This window comes from Haliotis cracherodii, unplaced genomic scaffold (assembly GCF_022045235.1).
Source record: "Haliotis cracherodii isolate W230 unplaced genomic scaffold, xgHalCrac1.p SCAF_2, whole genome shotgun sequence".
Classification (NCBI taxonomy): domain Eukaryota; kingdom Metazoa; phylum Mollusca; class Gastropoda; order Lepetellida; family Haliotidae; genus Haliotis; species Haliotis cracherodii.
Window position 1 is genome coordinate 50,827,474 of NW_027266275.1, and position 15,732 is coordinate 50,843,205.

At 38.2% G+C, this 15,732-nt stretch overlaps 1 protein-coding gene across 1 annotated transcript; it reads right to left on the minus strand.

The window, feature by feature from the left end:
• Nucleotides 1–4,808: 4,808 nt before the first annotated feature.
• Nucleotides 4,809–14,525, minus strand: LOC139469222 (ependymin-related protein 1-like). Its single transcript, XM_071251360.1, has 6 exons — nucleotides 14,297–14,525; nucleotides 12,565–12,678; nucleotides 9,195–9,273; nucleotides 8,818–8,985; nucleotides 6,796–6,896; nucleotides 4,809–4,908 (listed from the first exon to the last, which is right to left on the minus strand). The coding sequence occupies exons 1-6, from the start codon at nucleotides 14,444–14,446 to the stop codon at nucleotides 4,861–4,863; spliced, it is 660 nt and encodes a 219-aa protein (XP_071107461.1). The 5' UTR covers nucleotides 14,447–14,525; the 3' UTR covers nucleotides 4,809–4,860.
• Between the last annotated feature and the right edge of the window lie 1,207 nt (nucleotides 14,526–15,732).

Below are 15,732 nucleotides of genomic sequence, written 5' to 3' on the forward strand. Positions count from 1 at the left end.
AGCAGAATTATCATTTTCCGGCTAAACTCAAAATGATTTTATCTCTTTTGGTGAATAGACTTATTTATAATGACAGTATTTTGGGAAAATGTAATCACAAACGATATTTTTGACCAACTAGGATTAAGTTACATATGGATATAACAGATCCTTCAAAGTATTTATCTGTTAAAAATGCTTGCTAATACTAAACAGAAAAATATCTATAAGCAAACATGCATAGGAAACATAGAAAATTCTTCGAAAGGAGTAACATATAATCTATCGAAATCTCTAGAATTAAAATTTGAGCAGAATTTATATTATTTGCAAGAATCTAACTGGCGAGTTTTACAAAAATTCGGGACATCACATCACTATCTGACGGTTGAGACCAGACGATGGAAGTATATTCCTCTGATGGATCGGAAATGCAATCTCAATGACTTCGGAGATGAATTTCATTATCTATTTGTGTGTCAAGCATTTAGAAAAGATAGAAATGTTTGTTCGTAATTTTAATGTCAACACAATGTATACACAATTAATTCTCTTTTTAATAGCAATATCAAAATTTGTAAAGGAACATTAAGAAAAATATCTTAAAGTTTGCTTTGAAATTATGGCTACATTTAGAAAATGAATTGTGTGTGAGGAAAACACTGAATTACTCTATTTTCTGTGTGTATTTTGTGTGTATATACTTGTCACCACCAAGCGCAAAGGTGTACATGTATATAGATTATACATAATATAGTTAATAATTGCAATGTAAATATTGTACCTCTTATGCCACAGACTGTGGCCTGGGTTAAATGAAATTCAGGTGAGTTAACTATTTCTTCAGAACATTAAAGTATCACAGAAAAATACCATTGAGACTTAAATAAATACTAAATGCTAGCAGTGAAATACTACTATTGTGATGTGTGAACGGGTTCGTCATTAGTAGATATGAACCACGTTTGAAGTAACGTGTGGTCATTTTTATACCAACAGAGACCTCGAGGGGTCATTTTCAATAAGCAAATAGGTTGTTGTTATAAGTCTCACTCCGAACGCATCTCATCGGCAATAGTATTTACCAAGTAACAATAGTTGTCTTCTTTATATAAACAACTATGGATGACGACTCATGCAAGGGTATCAAAAACAACAATTAGCACGTGTCCTTGTATAAATAAACCTTTTGAACGAAAGCGAACAAAACTACTTTGTGAATGTTATAGTATGTTGCCCGGTGAGAGTCACGATGGTGTCTTTTATATTTCAACATTTCCATTGCACAACGTATGTGCATTGACAAGGCGACAATAGATTGTTTTAATATCCCTTCCCAATGTTATATTCATAGCACGACTGTAGTGCCAAGATACATGTTCTGTATTTCTGAATCACCTCTGACGTGTCACACGGAACAGCTACCCACCTGGGAAGCTTCCAATGCTCTATTGAAATACATTTACTTACATACCAACCATATATGTACCCCCACGGTCAGTATTTGATCAATACATGATACCCGTGAAGATCCGGGGTAGAATTGGTCTTCAGTAACCCATGCTTGCCGTAAAAGGCGGGTGGTCAGGCTCACTGACTTAGTTGATGCATGTCATTGCATTCCAATTGCGTAGATCGATACTCTCAATGTCAACCACTGAATTATCTGGTCCAGACTCGATTATTTACAGACCGCCACGATATAGCTAGAATACTGTTGTGTACGGCGTTAAACAATAAACAATAAATCATTTACATGTCTGACCTTATTGAATTTATCGTTATTGTTTTAGAAGCGCATTGGTCAAACTACATCTTCGTTTAAGTTTTGCATTGTACGAGGGGCTAGTTGATCTGAAGAAAGGTATCATATAACTTATATTTTGTTTTGGCAATTCCGACTATATCATACGCATGTAGTCTCGAACATAAAATGTCATTCCAAAATTCATTTCCCTGAGTAACGGTTTACAGGTTATGTCAGATGTATTCTCTATTTCTGGTGTCGAAGTAAGTCAAATTAAATGTTAAAACTGTAAGTCCTTCTTGACAGGGTCCCGTACTCGGAGAGGTCCGTGTGTGTTATATGTATTACTTGTACATGACGTTTCTGCATTGACCATATACTCTGCGCCAATCATTATTCACACATCACTGTGTAATGAACATGTATATAGGAGAAGGCCTCGCAAGTGTGTTACGTGTACCTAATCCGCTTGATTATTTGCAATAAAATATATTTACATAATTTTAAAAACTCGGAGAAAGTAATTTTAAACACGCTGAATACTTTTATGCATGTTTCCCTGTTTGATACCTTTGACATGTTATTGTATTTACAGGTTCTGTCGCGAGTGTGGTAGTTGTGGGTTCTGATTATGATACATATTGATGTTATTTTGAGTGTTCTATTAAACCCAGTGATGCAGTACTCGTAAAGTGGTCCTCAAATGTTATGCAATCCCTGACTCACCAATTCATTTGCCAATAAAGATGTAGTCTCTCAGCCTTGTGGCGGTGAACTCAGAGACCAAAAAAGATATGAGAAATCTCTGATATTTTTCTCAATTAACAAATGACCTTCTTCGATATCAACTTAGTTTATGTGGCGTTGTTCGTGATTCATGGCGAATTTGGAAGAATGCCACTTCGCTCAGAGGTATATAAGAGAATGATACATTTCTGGCATAAAACAGCAACTAGTAATCAGAAGCTCTCACACTTAGTATATAATTATATTTTTAATGATTCAAGAATTAATGGATATGATAATAATAATAAGTGGTTAGAATGTATAACTATTCTACTAAACTGTCGTGTTTTATGTCACGTGATGGAGATCATTACGACGAAGTGGCTCACAACCCGTGTCAAAGATACTTTAAAGGACCAGTTTCTTCAAGAATGGCGATACAGTATCATATCTAGTTCCAAAGGCAATCTATATAGGTATATCAAACCAGATATACGATTGTCTAACAACAGCACTAAAAACTAAAGCAATTATGTAAACTTATACTCATGAATGAGTTCTAAAACTCTTCTTCCTAGGCCTCATATACAATGTCTTTAATCACTTATGTATAATAATCTAATGTTAATTTAATTATATATTGTACCCTCGTACCACCGCGGGTGGTTTTGAGTAATTAATCTGAATCTGTTACACTGAGTGTTAATTGACAGGTAACCTAGTGCCTCCCAGTCGGCATATCCAGTCATGCAGAGGAGGGGGAGGGGGGGGGGGGGGGGGGGGGGGGGTATTGGGGAGGGGTGTGTGAGTGTGTGAGTGGAGGGGGATGGACGGGGATGGACGTGACATACTGGGGTTGTGAGAGACTTCATCAGTAAGGTCGGTGGTACAAACATCCGTTGTCAAGTCAGATGGGATGAAGATAGCTGTGTGGACGACTGCGTGCGGTCACTGTCCTGTTTGTCTTGGGCAGAATCGATGTGGGCTAAGACCCACGTTACTGTATGATTGCCTCAATTGATCTCTCTGTTTATAGATACTTTGCTGGTTGCCAAGGTACAAAATGCTGAATTAGGGGAAAACGCGAGCTTGTAGATCACCAAAATGTGGCATGTGTTGACATTAAAAAAACGATAAACGACAAACCTTTGATGATTTAGTTAAGAGATTGAACAATATTTCCCCTTTTTGTTACAAAAAATGTATGCACCATGAGACTATGTGGAGGTTCAGACTAGTCTGTTAGAGGTCTGTGATGTGTATAATTAAAGCAAGCATTCATTCTTTTATATCATAAACACCACTAACGTATGTATATGTTTATCAACCAATTTCGTTATGGTGTGTTTATTGATATACTAACCACTGCATATTATGTTTATGGCATTAGACAAGATAAGAAATATGTTAATGAAAACAAAATGCCCAAATCATTTCATCACAAACATCTGAAGGAAAAGAACTTGATCGGCAAAACTACTCCTGTCAGTTAACATCTTAAGATAATTTCCACCCACAAAACATCTGTGACTAAAGTAATTAGAAATATATAGTTTTTGAAACAGCTGTTAAATCTTAAATAAAATAACGTTTTGATAAAGAACATGTACAAAAACACACAAAGCAATTGTACACATTTTACAGAATTCTTAACTTCAGCCCTTTCAATAAAACCGGGCACTAACAATGTGCCCGATGAAAATAATGTTATGTGCCCATAATACCAGACTGTCACAAACCTTGAGAGCAGGAAGCCTATTAAGCCATATTACACCATGCAGATGTTTAACGTCGAGGGGAAATAAACTCGGTTGAGAACAAAGGCGTCTACCGGACGAGAGGATAGCTTTTTTTAATGTAAAATTTACTTCTTTTTCAAGAATGACGAAATCACCAATGCTATAAGATACGTTTTCAACGTAAATTTCGCCAAGCATTACGCGATAAACTGTGGTTACAAATTTATCAAAGTAGTGCGAGATAATTTACATTGTACGGAGGTACTCAGAAAGAGATTGCCACATTCTCTCAGCTCGCCTCAAGCCTTGTTGGAAGCTGTAGTTTATTCAAAACGTTGTAATCAATGTTTTATTATCCTGTTGTTTGTTTATGTGTGAAATAAACAAGGTCACTCGTTTTTAGTGTGGTGTATCTAGTAACAAAACTCAAACGATATTTCGTGATGCAAAACGACTACGGAAACACTGCCATATATCCAATAAACGCCGTTTTTGTTCTGTAAAGAATATATTGAATTTTCTGCATTTGGTTTGCGTTGTACTCGTTTTCATTTGCTATTTTTTAATTAAATTACAATTAAAACTACATATCACATAACATGAGATATATCTCTTGGAATCAAAGTGTACACTTTATTCAGTTAATACATCAGTTGTTGTCAATTATGGTCAAAACAGATCCTTTAATGCTCGAACTGCCCTGCCTACGACTCCGACCTGTAAATCAACACAGAAGGACGTGACAATGATGTGATACATTTAGGACACAAGTGACAGACGAGCTTGGAAATGCCAACACAAGTTTAAAAAAGATAAATACAGACAAGATTTGTCAAAAGTATTTACACAAAAAATGTGTCTGACTTTTAAGTAATTCAAAAACTTTGAAACACTACACAAACTGAGTGTGAATCAGGCAGTTATTGATATAATAAGGGATAGAGTGTGGTTTACAACAAACGCCCTAAAGCACAATTTAATGCCCACACTATGTAGTTTGATAAAATGTTAATCACGGCCTTATTACGAGGACTTGTAAAAAGGTTCTAAGCCCGACTAACTTTCAACTATGGGCCATAACAAAGTGAACTACCCAATGTAGTACATTGTTTGAGTAGTTCATTGCAAGTGTATTTGGTCTGTTGAGGCCCTTTTTATATTAGTGACAGACAGTTGAACGCGATAGGGGTCCAAATGTACACAGAAATGAAAAAGATAGAGTTGCTAGGAGTCATCAAGTTTTTAACTTTAGAGAAAAGTACTCCACAAGAAATTCATGACCGCAAGTCACAAGTGTATGGGGACAAGTGCCATAGCTATTTCATTTTTAAGCATTGGATAGCTATGTTTCAGGCTGGGAGAACAAGCCTTGATGGTGACCCAAGGTCTGAACGTTCCTCAACTTCCATCCATGAAGATTCAATCAAGGAGATAGAAAACTTATACTGTCAGACAGAAGTATTACCATTGGTGACACTTGAGGAAGACACACGTCTCAGCCATGGATCCATTGAAGCTATTATTCATGAACATATACAGATGAATAAGATATCTGCTCGTTAGGAGCCAAAGTTTCTAAACTCTGATATTAAGGAAACACGAACTGACATTGCCAATGGAAATTTAGAGCTAGTTGGGGAGGATTTCGTCAAATTCAAAAGGAGATTAGTAACGGGTGATGAAACATGGGTATACCACTATGATCCCGAGTCCAAACGTCAATCCATGGAATGGCACCATTCCACTTCTCCGGGACCGAAGAGATTCAAGTCTTCAAGATCAGTGAGGAAAGTTATGGCCACTTTATTCAGGGATACAAAGGGTGTGATCCTTGTTGATTACTTAGAAGTCAAAACACGATAACCGGTGCCTACTATGCTGATTTCCTTCGTCGCCTGAGAGATTCTATCACAGAAAAGAAGCGAGGAATGGTGACTGCTGGAGTTCTACTACTTCATAACAATGTCTCTTCTCACACATTTCATCTTGCAAAGACTGCTGCGCGAGAATGTGAGATTCCTCACCCTCCATACTCGCCAGACCTGGCAGCAAGTCATTTCCACCTGTTTCCTAAACTGACAGTGCTATGACGACAAACGACGACCATTAAGGGTGTATTCTGAAAACTTCTCATGATTTGAACTGAAAAGCTTCACTATTAACATGAGAAGCGTATTGTAAAGCAGGGAGATTATGTTAAAAACTAAAAACAGTTTCACAATTGTTGGTCTTTTTGCTAGGGTTCGAACTTTTTTACCAGCCCTCGTGCTTGTATTTGTTGGGGTAGATGAGATGGGTGGTGGGAGAGTGGGTGTCAAGGTGGTATTTGAATTGAATTCTTTGCAGCATCGTTTATGTTCAACATTTGACTGATTTATGGAGAACCTCGTGCTGATTTGTTTTTCTTTTGTATCTTTTTGACCAGATTAAAAACCGTGACTCCGGCTGCCATGCTTTATGGTTCCATTTTAACAGGATTAAAGTTCGTATTTACATTTGTGGTGGGGGGGGGGGGGGGGGGGGGGGGGGTACTCTGAGCGAACACTATTGGTGTCCTATAGGTATGCAAATACTCATATATAAAATATGTCAGTGAACGCTGACCGTGCTGCCCCCTTGCTGGCAGTTTGTTGGGATGGTGAACACACTGCGGTCCTTGATGCCAGGCTGGAACGACGTGATGAAGTAGACAACGTCGGTCTTGGCTGGAGACACAACATAGTCATTATAGTGACATAGACGAGGCTGTGTCTATCTAGAGCAGTACATGTTGAAGAGGTTATAGCAACAGGACATGTCAAATTCATGGTAACAGCAATCGACTATAGTTCTTAAGATAGATAATATTTAGCAAAACGCACATTGACATATCATCAATGAACCATGTAGAACGGAAACAGATAAAAACTAAAATGTACCTTAGTTAGTTTTGAAGTGAACATCATGACGTGAAATAAAGTGCTATGTGGCAGTGGAGTGGAGATTGTTGAAAGTTTTAGTGTTTCAGTGGCAGCAAGGGTAAAAGTGTCTGGTTATCAGTATTCGTTGACAATCACGTGCGCTTCAACCAGATTCCCCGAATCCATTCCACTGAGGAATCTTTAAGGTTTTGATCAAGTTTCTCATCATGGTTGGCTAACCCGAACTAGTTCGAACGATCAAGGGACACATTTCATCTGAGGATTGTTTCAGCAGGTAATTATAAAATATGAGTTAGGAAATAAGACAGACACAAGATGCATTAGATATTTTTATCAGACTCTTATACGATTTGCTGCTATGAAAGTAGGATCGAGGAATTTATTTGTTGTAGTTTGCAGCTGGGGGTCTTTGCAGGAAACACTGGATTCAATCCCCTTGAGTTAATATTTGCATGATCACTTGAGCATTTGAAAGACAATATACCAGTAAGGTTAATGATTAATCCGATTTGAATTTATGAGACTATATGTCTACTTTCCGAACTAGACTTCTGCGGGCCACTGAAGTTGACAGGAAAAAATAAAATTATCGCAATACAAAAAAAATTACTCAACTGTGACACAAAATTCTTAAGTCCTGGCGCTAGGGTTTTAGTGATGTTACCCATTCCTGGTCAATCTGTGAGGGTTAGATACCATGGTCCTCGTGTGATTGATAAGCAAGTAGGTAAAACTGACTGTACAGACTCCAAGCCGCCGAACACGAAAAGATTGTGTTTTTTAATATGGTAAAGGAATATCATGATAGGTCTGAAAATGTACAACCAAAACGTATTGCCGGTGTATCTGCTATATATGATGAGTGCAGTTCTAAATGAACCAGTGAGCAGAGCATATGGAGTTTGATGATTTGGGTGAGAAGGCTAGCCCCGTGCATAAACAATCTGAGATGTTAATTCTTGATGCGAAATTAGTTCCACTAACTTAAGAGCAACATACATTCTAGATTTAATTCACCAGATTTAGGTCACCGTATCGCATGGACCCACTCACGTAGGAGCATCCGGAACAAAGTCAAATACAAGTATGTGTTGGAAAACTAAGTAAGGACGTTTTGCTGTAGGTTCGCGTTTCGCTGTAGGTTCTAACACCGTTCTGCAACACTTTGATGTGTATTTGTGAACTACTGAGTATCTGAACTGTTCACTGATTATAATCCGGTGACTTTTCTACATAAGATGAGGTGCTCGGGTAGCCCATTGGTTAAGGCGTTCGCTCGTCACGCAGAAGACGGGGGTTTGATTCCCCATATGGGAACACTGTGTGAAGGATCATTTCTGGTGTCCCCCGCCGTGATATTGCTGGAATATTGCTAAAAGCGGCGTAAAACAATAATTACTCACTCACTCACTCATACGATGAAGAACCAAAATCGGAGAAAAATAAATATGGAGTTTTTTGCAAGAGTCTAATCTTCAGATCAAGAACATCAAGGCAGAGACAATGCAATTATTTGTACTCCTTGGGTTAGCTGATTGGAACATAACATACATAGTATGTATTTTATGCTCATTCAATAGAATCTGATAGAAAAGCTTTCTCCTTTAACTTGTCGACTTTAAAAAAGGTTTTCATTGCATTTAAGCTTAAATCTTGAAATGTATTATGCCTTACTAGATCTACATGTATAACAAAAGGAAGGTACCGTTATTCATTGTGCCGTATGACGCCTCAACCATAGGGACGCATCCGTCCGCCGTGACGACAAGGTTGACGACGTTGTCGGAGCCAGGTTTCTGGTACTGCCATGTGTTCACCTTCAAAGTCGTGTCGCCGTAGCCGAATGATGTGTTGCCAAGGAAACGGGAAATGGCTGATACACACATTTATGTAGTTAGGCCCTTATGAATAACAAATATTAGAACTACTATTTCGTGACGAGAGCGTCATAAAATTATATGTGTCACATTAGATCCGGTATCGTTAACTCAACAGATAATAAATTGGAAAGAAGTGACTATAAGATTGTATTCATTATTAAGACACTTGACCGATATACAATAAGGACATGAAAGGACTTACCAGGTACACATGGCTCTCTCATTGTTTCCGTGGTGTCCAGAACTGTACACCCTGTGTCTGTTTTCACGTACTCTTTACCCTAAACATATGTACAGTTTTTAAAATAAGGGACACCAGTTCCTTCACAGTTCGACCAATGCTGTCGTCTGGATGACACAACAATAAAGCAATCGGAAATGTAAATAAAACTGTCACTCAGTAAAGAACGTGTTATGCATGAAAACTATCGCATAGTTCATAACATAACGCCAAGCTGATCGGCCAATGTTTATGCCAAATAGTATACAAAACAACATAGGATATATATACCCTGCTTTATATACATATACTTAACCAGCGACACAGCACTTTAGGCCACCTTGTTATGTAGTCAACAGTTGAAATGTCAACAGCCACTGTGAGTGGCTAAACTTCGGACATTCGGATTCAAACATTTTGAACAAATTCAGATGTTATCATTGTGAGAACAATTATGTGACGTTTAAGCTTCATTGGTCAAGTGATATATCCGAGGAAATGTTTATAATGCTTTTTGAGAGAATATATAAGACGATATATGTCCACACATGAAAACCAAACATAGATGTGTTGAGTCCCACTACGAACTACACATATTCCAAATGTCATTAAATTGTGAAAGAGATGGCTGAATAGTGGCCATGAGAAGCTTCAGCTTTCAGTATGGTCGAAGTTAAAAGGCCAGCTCATGGTCAAAATATACAATACAGCAATACCTTACGGAACATATGTGTTCGGCCCCACGACTAACTACATATATACCTACTTTCATGGAATTGTGAACGAAAACGACTGAGTAATGACCATAAGAAAATTCTTTCAATATGCCATCACTGCATTGGCCCAGTGGTTTCTGAGTGGATGGTGTTTACAGTAAGGCCATTTGATGGTAGGGTCCTGTTGGTTTTTTCCTCATTGTTAGGGTCTGAGATGTTTTTTCAGCACATTTCAATTTCTACCCATGGAAAGAATGTTAATAAACATAATAACAGTACAGTACAGGTGTAGGTGATTTTGAAACAGTATAATAGAACATTTTATGTAATAGCATATAAAAGACAACGTTTTACAACACCATGTGTAGCAAAACCCAGTCAACTTGTTTGTACTTACATCTAATGGAGAAATGTACTTTTCATTTACTAAGATGATGGACATAAGTAAGCATAACTTTTGATCTAATCTGACGAAAAATAGAAACGTTACCAAACTGAAAGTTGGACACATTGGGCCCAAACCCCGAATAGTGTTACAAAATGGTTGAGAATCAATCGCCGTAACAGAACCACAACAGTTTGTTGAGCAATGCACGTGCTACATTACCCAGATCAGTGACACTTGAGTTTGTAGAGAAACCTACCAGCTTACAAAGATATGGATATAAAAAGAACGATCACAACCAAACCGTTGGGCAGTTACAAATAACATACTGAGGTTAATGGTACTGAAAGAACAAGCCATTGGTATTATACACCTAGAAGCAACGCATGCCCAGTTAACCGAGGCACTCTCCCATTGTCATGGTTAAAAAACGTGATAGCTCCTACCACTTTGCCGAGATTATAGACGCCTCCATGCAGTTACCAAGCTTATATTATTCCCTCTACCACCTCTGCAAATATGTTTAGTGTGCTTGACTGTGCTAGTGGATTTTGGCATATACCACTCCATTCAGATGCAGAACACAAATCGGCCTAAATTACACCCGAAACAATTAAAACTAAGCAAATGTAAATTTGCGACAAAACAAGTCATCTACCTAATGGCATATCTTCAGCAAAGATTGCATCCATGTCGATCTTTCAAAAACAGATTCAGTCACACACATCCAACCCTCTAAAAATGTCCATGACGTGTGTCATTTCTTAGATTTGGCCTCGTATTATCACAAATTTGTGAATCTTCCAACAATTGCCAACATGCCTTTGAAAAGCAAAAGCAAGCCCTTATGACAGGCCCACATCCTTGCATATCCCGACCAAACCGAACCCTGCATCCTCACAACTGATGCATCTCAAAGTGCAATAGGATACATAGGTGATTCTCATGGAATGGAATGATGTTGTTAATTCATGATCCATACAAGTATCTTCCTGTTCTGTTTTTAGGAACAAACAATGTTGATTGGTAACGTTTCTTTTGCTTGTCAGTTTCCAAGTAAGGTGCTTAATGGTCATTTCCCATCACAGTCAACAACTGTTATGGCCACTTGAAATGGAAGATTTGAAATGATTATTAATAAATAAGGGTTACATGCATACCGTCTCTCATGGCTATGTCTCTGTCAAAGAGTATGACTTTGTTCGTGAAATTTAGTGGTCAAAGTTGTTGTAAAAAAACGAACATAAGTGTTGAGCCCTACTATGAACTAAATAAGAAAACGGCTGACTAATGTTTCAGTATGGGTCACTAATGACCAAGAATAAGATTTTTTTAATATCATTGAAAGTAAGCAGCAGCCTTTTAATTCAATTTGACGTTATGTTGATGTCGTATCGTCCGGTTAGCCCTGGGTTTCTCTTATCGATGGCGATCTGTTGCTTATAATGTGTACAACTGGCCTCGGTCAATGTGCACTCCAGGTAAATAGCCAGCCTCCAGCTCGGTGTTTGATATCTGGTTTGTGTCAATGGCAGCCTTCAGTTGTAACGCTGATGTTGTTTATGATGCCGATATAGAATTTGTGTCGGTATTTCCTATCTTATGTAACGCTAGAACAAGTGCCACAAGCTCACGATTAATGTTTGATAACAAGGACTCACGTGGGGGCTTAGCGTGAAACCTGTTGTTGACTGTCAAAGATTATCAAGAAATGCCAACGCTTGTTGAGTAGTCGATGATTTATAAGAAGAGGATCCAGAAAGGAAATCAGGTTGATGTCCCGAAATATACAGTATGTCTTTGCAGTCCGCATTAAGCGTTTTGGGTGCTGTTTTCGCAGGTGTGACAGTACATTAACATATTTAAACACGTAGATTGATGAGAGAAGCACACATATACATGCTGCATAATTGTGTATTGCATCTTAGCCTGTACAATACGACAAACTAAATGGGGTCACTTATATAGAGCTTAAAGAGTTCCATACATTAGTTTGACGGGCACTAGACCTTTAGCCCGTGACTTGAAATATGTGTGTGGCTGACTTAAAATTATGTTCACAGAAAAGGATTGCTTACTTTGAGAAAGAGTTTAGTATTTCTGCAGAAAAAACATCCCTCCACGTCGTTTTCAAACAACCTTACTATAATACGTTAAATATTGCGTTAAAGCAAACCAAAGAATGTTGTCATCAAATATAATAATCAAGATGGTTTATTTTGTTCCGTACCACTGTCTAAAACATACTCACCGCTTTATAGTCAATTATGACGTTCGTTACTTGCACTGTCCCATCTGGCTGATTCATGTGGGCCTCCAACCGCATCATCTTTGCATAGTAGTCATAGGACATTAGGTTGAATCCCTGGTGGTAATATAAACATTGTAGTCATAGGACATTAGGTTGAATCCCTGGTGGTAATATAAACATAGTAGATAGGACATTAGGTTGAATCCCTGGTGGTAATATAAACATAGTAGATAGGACATTAGGTTGAATCCCTGGTGGTAATATAAACATAGTAGATGGGAAATAAGGTTCAATTATGGTTGTGATGTAAACATAGTAGATGTAGGCCATTAGGTTGAATCCCTGGTTGTAATGTAAGCATAGTAGATGTAGGCCATTAGGTTGAATCCCTGGTTGTAATGTAAACATAGTAGATATAGGACATTAGGTTGAATCCCTGGTTGTAATGTAAGCATAGTAGATGTAGGCCATTAGGTTGAATCCCTGGCGGTAATGTAAGCATAGTAGATATAGGCCATTAGGTTGAATCCCTGGTTGTAATGTAAACGTAGTAGATATAGGTCAATAGGTTGAATCCCTGGTTGTGATGTAACATAGTAGATATAGGACAATAGGTTGAATCCCCGGTGGCAGTGTAAAAAGGCGACTATATGCTTGGCGTGAGAGGCGACTAACGAGATCGGGTGGTCAGGCTCGCTCATGTCGTTGATGCATGTCATTGATCCCAATTGCGTGGATCGATGCTCATGATGTCAATTACTGGATTGTCTGGTCCAGACTCGATTACTTACAGACCGCCGTCAAATGGCTGGAATATTGTTGAGAGCGGCGTTAAACAACAAACAAAGAAACAGAATTTTCACGTCGATTATCTGCACATTTACTCCCAATACCGATTGTCATATCTCTCCCAATTTTGGATGCGTTCGTTCGGCCAATGCGTTCATCTGCGTTGTCCAGCTACATCTATGGGGAGCAACTCACTCTGGACACTACCCTCTCAAAAATAACGTCGTCCAATTTACGATGTCTTCAAGTTGCGAGCGTATGTTCAGACATGACGTCATGATAGAGCAATGTTTCATCGTGAAACAAGCTGCGCTTCGTTCATCATTGTTCTTTGCGATTTATCGCGTAGCTATTTTTATATAGGTCATCATAATCGCTTGACAAGTTTAAATTGGATATTTGGTGAAAAGCACGAACTTTTCTGTAGCGAAAAAGTTATGATAGAATTGTTTTATCCTTATTCGTTTAAACAAACTGTTTGATAAGGAAACTCGTGGAAACTTTGTGTTTTGAGAGGAGCAGAACCTGCTTAAAATAATCAGAATTTAAGAAACAATCTAGTCTCCTTTTGGGCCAAGAAGAAATGGGTCACGACAAGCATTTAAGAAGGTAATCAATTTCAAATGGAGTTTAGGTCTGATGTCACGCTTGCGAAAGGAGGAAAAAGTTACTCCCCTGATATTTACTTGTCAACAATTCTATTTAGAAAACCCTTTTGCAAAAACTCACATTAGGAATGCTACTTTTTATGCACTGTTCAAACAAAACGATCATTTTGAAATGATTTCAGATACCTCTTAATTTACATCCCTTAATTTGTATTCCTTTTATACCTCAAAGCGTATTTACTTCATTAACACAATTGAAGCCACACTTCGTATGTGTATGTTGACAATGTCGTCGTATTGGATTACTTTAAAATACGGCCAAATATTCAACTCACATCTAGGGCAGTTGGGGTGTTTTTTCCGGGAAGTAAGGCGCCCCCAAACTCTCCCAGAAGGGCTTCAAACTGCCTGTCCACACAACATTTCTGTGGCTCGACAGCAGCGTTGGTGACAAAGAAGGAAGCGAGAAGACAAGACAGAAACATGCCGATCCGTGTCAGTGTATTCAACTAGCAAGTAAGAGCAAAGGTGAGGCTTTGTCACATAGATCTCCCAGCTGAACATTCTCATGAAGATTTCATAGAGTAACTGAAGATATGTTCGCTGCGATGTATATATAGATACCAGTTAGCAAAGGTCGACATAAGGTTACAACTAATAATGCTGTAGGGTACACACAGACACAAATGTGGTCTTTATTGAATGCCAGTGATTATTGTGCACTATGTTCATGATGGTTTTCCTGGCCATTGTAACAATATTCCAAGGCGGTTATTTCTTTCAAGAATTTATTCGAAGCGTCAATTACATATAATTAAAAGAGTTTTGATACTAAACTCTTTTTGTAAACACAAACATCAATTAAATAGCTGCAGCTGAATTAAAATTCAAGAATTCATTCGGAGCGGCAATTACGATCATAAACCAGAAGAAAACACATGCACATAAATATCTTTTTTAAAACAAAAATTACAAGCGTGGTGCCATCGAAACTTATGCTGATATTTTCTATGTCCACACAAGAACGTGTAAGGTGATAATACTATTTATGCTCGTAGCCTCCAAAAAAATTATATTTGAGGAATAATAATAAGTCTACATTATAAAACATATGCTCACCCTTTAGTTGGTTTGCCTGTCGCAGGGACTGTTTCGTAAGCAGGCAAGATGTCACTGTCTGTCATTAGTTTGCAAAAGCATTTAGCAGGTATGACATTACTGCTAAACAGGCATCGGGTCAAATGTTATACTACTGATACCACGGATACCTTCAGCTCCTACTACCAGGATGGTGCTAACACACACGACATGTTCATTAGAATCATTGTGTCAAAAATCTGAAATTTGTTAACACTCGTTTTGGACAACCGTACAAATACTACCCACTTTGGGTGACACAACCAATAATTCCTCAATGCTAAACAAGGTTGTTGTTGTTGGTGGTGGTGGTGGTGATGTTGTTGTTGATGATGATGATGTTATTTAACAATTTTGATACGTATATATTGTCGGGTTTCTCTAACTTTCGCTGTCTATCATTAATACATAATCGCCGAAAACCATTTTCTCATTATTCAGACACTACAGTAGTAGTGTGTTAACACCTCTGTGTAACCGCGACACGACGCGGCTCCTTGTGGGCAGGTCACTTGCTATACATGAGTATACTACAGTAGTTGTGTGTTAACACCTCTGTGTAACCGCGACACGACGCGGCTCCTTGTGGGCAGGTCACTTGCTATATTTGAGTATAATACAAGAGTAGTGTGTT

Excerpts from the sequence above, each read along its gene's own strand:
- LOC139469222 (XM_071251360.1), bottom strand. The coding sequence starts at position 14,446 with ATGTTTCTGTCTTGTCTTCTCGCTTCCTTCTTTGTCACCAACGCTGCT. Across the intron at positions 12,679-14,296 it reads ACACCCCAACTGCCCTAGAT|GGATTCAACCTAATGTCCTA; the intron begins GTGAGTTGAATA and ends TATTACCACCAG. Across the intron at positions 9,274-12,564 it reads TCATAATTGACTATAAAGCG|GGTAAAGAGTACGTGAAAAC; the intron begins GTGAGTATGTTT and ends ACATATGTTTAG.